The 6986-nt window shown below is 37.6% G+C and overlaps 1 protein-coding gene across 1 annotated transcript in view; it reads right to left on the minus strand.

Moving 5' to 3' along the window:
* ARL13B (ADP ribosylation factor like GTPase 13B) overlaps positions 1-6421 on the minus strand; it is a 63335-nt gene extending 56914 nt beyond the window's left edge. Inside the window, exon 1 of the mRNA XM_011356431.2 lies at positions 6047-6421. Within this exon, the coding sequence (XP_011354733.1) occupies positions 6047-6105 (59 nt within the window). The 5' untranslated portion in view covers positions 6106-6421. The remainder of the gene's footprint in view (positions 1-6046) is intronic.
* Between the last annotated feature and the right edge of the window lie 565 nt (positions 6422-6986).

Here is a 6986-nt window from a genome sequence, read left to right on the forward strand (position 1 = left end):
TTTAAACATTCTAAATATATAATAACAGGAATGATTAAACATACTTTGGTGAATGTATGTAACACAGTAGTCTACTGCTATTAAAAAGATAAAGAAAAATACATAATGATGCGAAAAAGATATGAATTATATATTTAAAGCAAAAAATAATAAATAAAAAGCTGTAAAACAGCACTCTATTATCTCATTGTTTAAAAATTTACATGTATGTCAGAGATTCTACACCAAAACACTAAAAGTGGTAATCTTGGGGAGGGGGTGGTGAGATTATGGGTAACTTAAATTTGCCACTTTTTGCTTAACTGTGCTTTCAATATTCTATAATAAACATTGCATTACCTTTAAATAACAATAAACACACACACACACATACACACTTTTTTAAATAACAACAGCTCCTGTCTACAAGGTATCTTAGACTCGGAGGACTAGTGAAAATTCAAAGACAGTTTCCTGGAGGAGAGAACTCCCAGATGAGATCTGAAGCATGATTAGGAATACCCAAAGACGACGAAGAAGAAAAGCGCATTTAGGAGGGAGGGACTGGAAAACTTAAGAACCCCAAAGTTGGCATGATAGACAGAGAAAAAATGCTTTATGAAGAGTCCATATAGCCAGGCTCAGGTCAAATCATGAGTAACTTGTAAGTAAGAAGTTTAGACACTATCCTGAAGTCAATTAAGAAAGATAGAAGATTTAGAATCTGTTGTAAACAGATCACTGACAGCAGTAGAAAATTAATTAGAAGAGAATAGTGGAAAGTCTGTCAAAGAAATCTGGGAGAGAACAGAATAATGGAAACAGAGCAGTGGGTATGAAAAGGCTGAAAGAGTGCAAGATATTTAAGAACAGAATAATGGAAACAGAGCAGTGGGTATGAAAAAGGCTGAAAGAGTGCAAGATATTTAAGCAGGCAAAAACCAAAGGAATTTATGATATGAGAGAACAAAGCACAAAGAGGTGTCCAGGATTACTCTCAGATTCTGATTTAGGTAACAGAAAGGCAGACGTGATTTGGCAAGGAAATGAGAGAGGATGTAAACTCAATTCTGGATATGCTGGGATTGGGGATTCTGCGGCAACTGGATATGTATGTCTTCAGGTGGTAGATGAGTCTTGGTGCTGGAAACATGGACTTGGGAGTGAATGTTGAGGTGGTAGCTGAAGTCCTGCTATAAAGTGAGAATGACCACAAAGGGAAAACATGGAGAAGAAAGAGAGTTGAAAACACACTCTGGGACAAACTTGGAAGTCAGCTGAAAAACAGCTAACAGTCAAAAAAAAAAAAAAGGAAAAAGGCAGAAAGGTATAGATTTAAAAATTCAGGAAAAAGAAATTAGATATTTCAAAGACAGTAGTCTTAAGTGTCGAGTGATGCCAAGAGACTGAAAAGAATCCATTGGATTTAATAACTAGACAGCATTTGGTACAGAAAGAATAACTGAATTGAAGAGTCCAGGAAGAAGTCATGTAATGACAGAAGTTAAGGAATGCATAAGAGGGGAAGAAGTTGAGAAAGTGCCCGTAATTCATTGTCAGCTGTTAAGTCTGGAATGAAGGGAAGGAGAAGAGTAATTAGTGGCTGCAGGGAAAGAGGGTTGTTTAGTATGGTAGACACAGAATAATGGCCTCCCAAAGATGTCCACATCCTAATCCTTGGAACTATGAACATGTTACCTTACATGGCAAAAGGAATTTTGCCAATGTGATTAAGTTAAAGATCTTGGATGGGGAGTATATCTTAGAAGATCCAGGAAATTACAAGATTCCTTTTAAGAGACAGGCAGGAAATCAGAGGAGAAGGAGCTATACCCTTGGCTTTAAAGATGGAGGAATGGGGCTATGAGCCAAGAATTGCAGGCAACCTCTTTCTTTGCCGGAAAAGGCAAAGAAAAACAGATTCTCCCCTAGGCCTTCCAGAAGGTATGCAACTCTGCTAACCCATTTTCGATTTCTGAAGTCAAAATGGTAGGATAATAAATTTGTGTTGTTTGAAATCACAAGGTTAATAATAACGTGGTATAGCAGCAATAAGAAACATTTAGCTTGGTTTGTTCTTTAGGTAAGAAAGGCTTGAGCATGTTTACGGACTAAAGAAAGAATAGAAGCAAAGCTGAGAACAAGAGAGAAAGTTTTTTATATTTTTGATGACAAAATTGAATACATTTTGGGATAAAAGCTTAGGTTGATTCTTGTCTCCCAGAAATTCTACGATTTCTGGCCAAATGCTGAACAACTTAAGTTCACCAGGAAGTGGGAAGAAATGGAATAAAGAGCACAGGCATAAGAATTAGCCTTGGAAAAGAAAATAGACCCTTCTTCCACTAACAAAGGAAGGAAGGAAGGAAGGAAGGAAGGAAGGAAGGAAGGAAGGAAGGAAGGAAGGAAGGAAGGAAGGGAGGGAAGGAAGGGATGGAGGGAGAGAGGGAGAGAAGGGTATCCATATAGATAAGTATAAAATGAATTGAGGAGGGTAATTTACTAATCAGCACTTGTCTCCTAGGACGAAAGGTATTATTTAGTAAGTACTATGTGCAAAGCATCAAGTACTTGCATAAATTTTCTTTCTCAAAATGCTGCAAGACAGAAATTAGCCACACTTAAAATTGCCCAAACTCCTAGGATTTAGACACAAATCTGTTTGACTCAAAACACAACACTGAGAAATCTGGTAGATGCCACCACAACCAAGAGATCAAGGTTAACACCAGCAGGAATAAGATATATCAGCATCACACACCCTTTGGTGTGATGTACTGAGGACACCTCACCTTTGTGGTAACCCGCTGCCTAATAATACATTAAAACCTTTATCAAATCACAAGGAAACATCAAAGAAATTGAGGAGTGTTCTACAAAACAACTGATAAGTGTTCTTCGAAGTCTCAAGGTTGAGAAAGACAAGGAAAGACTGAGCAACTAACAATTACAGATTGAGAGAGACCAAAGAGACATGACAAAGCAATGTGGAATCCTGGATTAGATCCTGGAGAGAAAAAAAGGCATTAAGTGTTAAAACAGAAGAACTCAGAATAAATTTGGTTAGTAGTATTGTATCAAAGTTAATTTCTTAGCCTTGATCATTATATTATGATCTCAAAATAAAAGTTAAAAAGAAAAAAAACTACACTACACTGCACGGCTTCTATAAGAGCAAGATACTTAACTGTGGGTCTAGCTATTAGTCTATTCAAGACTAATTTACATAGCTTGAAAGCCAAGGTTCAGATTCTCACTGGTAGTTTATAATAGCATATATGTTGCCTCCGAATTGTCCGACATCCTTTTCCTGACTTCTGACCTAAACTGGTGCCTTAACACTTGATCTCTGAATTCCAGCCTTATCCTTATCACACATTTTGAAAACTGCATCAAATCCCTGATTCAACTTCTTTAATAATATGCTCACTGGGAGAACATCTAAGTGAGGACAGGTGGGTAAATCCACAAAGTGCAGGATATATCAGATAACTCAGCAAAGCAACTTCAGATCGTAGAGTATTAATAGGCATCAAGTTCTCTCTTACACTCACTTCTCACATTTGCAAACATATCTTCATAAAATATAAATATGAAGAAACTCAGTAAGAAGCAGCGTGGACAAAAACTTGAAAATACAACAGATCATAAAAGCACAAAATTTTATAAAAACTTTAAATCAGCTTGCTCACCTCTCATTTATTCTAGTCAATGAAACTACTTGCTAATATTATTTACTTTAGGATGATTATTGCTAAGGAATGATCAAACTATATACAATATTTTGCAAATATTTATTCAGACACTATTATGATATAGGCACCAAACAAGGATCCTTAAAAGATGGGTGTAATCCAACTTGTTTTTAAGGTTTTTGACAGTTAACTCTATAAAACACTGAGAGCTGTTGTACCTATGCCTTCTATATTAGGCCATAATCTTGATCTAGATCAGGAAGACCCAAAAGAAATATACTGCTATCCACAAATATAAGTTTAAATTTTCTAGTAACTGCATCTTTAAAAAAGTAAAAATAAAAAGTGAAATTAATTTTAATATTCTATTTTATTTAATCCTATATAGATGCAAGTTATTTCAACATTTAATCACATTAAAAAAGTCTTAAAAGACATTTACTTTTTTTTCTCATTTTCTTAGTAAATCTTTTAAATCCACTTTGTATTATATACTTAGAGCATCTCAATTCAGACTAGCCCCATTTCAAATGGTCAAAAGCCACATGCAGCTTAGTCACTACTCTGCTGGACAGCACAGATCTAGATGCTACTTGGATATCAATACATTCTCCTTTCTCTGAACACTGTCTCTTCTTTAAACAATCATCCCAGAGATTATACTATAGCTGCTAAGAGAAACAAACACGAAGAATGATTAATTAAATTGGAAGCGCTTTTGGAGTGTAAGCTTTTTGGGTGTTTTTAGTTAAAAGGACAAATGGTATTGTGTCCTCTTCCAAAAACAAAATACATTTTTAATAAGCAGATAAATAAAAAAAATATAAGGAGCTATTCATTATGAATGATCCTCAAGTCAGTAGATTATACAATCAGAACAGAAATGATTAAAACAATAAATCAGAATCTAGTCATCCGAACATATCTTTGACTCTAAAAATCAATCATATCATTTATATTTAAAACATTTGAATAAAGTTAAGAGTTAATAAAGGGAAAAGAACATCAAATGTTTCATTTAGAGCATACTTCTTTAAAAAAGTAAAAATAAATGTACACATATATTTTTTCCTTATAATTTAGAAGCACTGCTTTTAAGATTCATTCTTAAAAAGATAGTTTATCTTTACTGCAAATACTATATTTGAAATGTTAATGATTTAAAAAACCCAAAAACTATGCTACAATTTACTCTTGGCCTAATTCCAAAGTAGTACTATAAGAACTCAATATTATTTTTAAAGAATAACAGACAAGCTTTCTTCATAGGTTGAGGTTCTCGATTTTAAAAACATCATTTTCAACAGAGACTCAGGAACATGGACAATGGACTAGTGGTTACCAGAGGGAAGGGGGTAGGGGGAGGAGGGGAGAGGTAGAGAGGGTAAAGGGGGTCAAATATAGAGGGGTAGGGTTAGGGTTAAGTGGGTAAAAGGGATCAAATATATGGTAGCTGAAGGAAACTGGGCTTTGGGTGGTAATCACACAATAGAATATGTAGATGTCAAATTATAATGTACACCTGAAAATTATATAATTGTATTAACCAATGTTACCCCAATAAATTTAATTAAAAAACAAACAAAAAAACACAAAACATCATTTTCACTGACTCCTTCCCAGCTCAATGCCTGGCACATGATATTTTCTCAATAAGTATTTGTTAAGAAATGAATGAATACCTAGTAACAGGCACTTAATAGTAATATATCTAGCACTTCAAAATAAAAAGTTAAGAACTGGACTCTTTCAATTAAAAGGATTAACTAGATTTTATGAGAAAACTGAAGCTACACTACAGTTAAGAAAACACTTTCTATCAATTATTCTCATCTAATATACAACACTCCTAAGGCATTGATATTATCGCCCTCATTTAATATATGAGGAAGATGGTGCCAAAGGTATTTAAGTGTAATTTTTAAGCGTACAGTGTAATTTATTAAGTAGTGGAGCCAGATTTCAAGTCCAAGTAAGTCCTGTGTGTGTGTGTGTGTGTGTGTGTGTGTGTGTCTGAAACGGATATGTGGATGTTATGAACATTATATCCCATGCTTCTCTACTTAAAAAAAAAAATTCCCATTACAAAAGCTTCAACGGGAAAACACACAACGGACAGTTTCCAATTCCACACACAGAAAATCCATAACTTTTTAAGAAATTGGAACCCATTTAATTTATAACAAGCATTGTCGATGAGAACTTAAATGCAGCTAGATAAGAAGGTTACATCCTTCTATCCTTCCCTCCGGGAACGAGTCAAACTGGGCGCGAAAGCATCTCCAGCGGCCTGGGAGACTCGACCCAGGCTCCTCTGGGAGCAGCTGTTCCCATCCCCTAGGACTACTCCTTGCCAGCGGTCTCAAGCTTACCTGACGGGCTCTTGCCGCCGCTTGAACCAGCTGCAGCAATTGGCCATCAGACTGAACATCCCAGGCCGCTGCTCTCTCCGCCTCCCATTCGAACTTGGAGAGGGGATGGGCCCCTAGTTGCACCGGGCCAAGTCCCAAAGCCGCCGCCGCTCGGAGGAGCCTCCGAGGCGGTTAGCCCCGAAAGAGAGACCGGAAGGGAGGTGAAGGCGATCAGTCGGAGCACAAAGCTCGGATAATCGCGCCGGCCCGCGAGTGTTGACCGGCCTGCTCGCCCAGGATAGCCCAGCCAAAGGTGCAGATTCCCAGACTAGAGCAGGGTTAGCGGAGCGGGTCAGAGAAAACCCCCGCGTCGACGCTCTGACGTTCCTCCCAGGCGCGGAAGGCCCTCCTCAAGCACCGCCCATGCACTACTCCAATCATCGTTCGAGGACTCGCAGTGGGGGACTCTGAGTGGCTGAAGGGGACCGGGGCGTGTCTTGAAGAAGGAGGTGGAGTTCTGGGAAGGAGGTTCTCGTTGCTAGACAACGGGAGCGTTTAGAATGAGTTGAAGGATACCGAACTAATCTCAAGCAAGATTTACCTGCACACCCGTCCAAAAGTGTGTTGCCAGCCGAGGGTGCTGCTCCTCGTCTGTCCCCAACCACAGCTGAGATCCAGAGATCTCAGATCGCGTGCGTGTTTTGTTTTGTTCTCTTTTATGCGCCAGGAATGCGAATCCTCTGGGATTCCAGCACACTCTGGCTGCACAGCTATAGAAACAATACACTGGGGCAATTATTATAAGAACAATGGAAAAACTCATTTGCTAGTTGTATCAATAGCAGATGAGAGTGAGGTTTTAATCTGTATAATATTGCTGTTTGTTACATAAACAGTGAAATAGAAATGTATGGTATTTATTGTATGGGGGTGTTATGATTACTAAAAATATATTTTGTTG

This window comes from Pteropus vampyrus, unplaced genomic scaffold (assembly GCF_000151845.1).
Source record: "Pteropus vampyrus isolate Shadow unplaced genomic scaffold, Pvam_2.0 Scaffold26, whole genome shotgun sequence".
Classification (NCBI taxonomy): domain Eukaryota; kingdom Metazoa; phylum Chordata; class Mammalia; order Chiroptera; family Pteropodidae; genus Pteropus; species Pteropus vampyrus.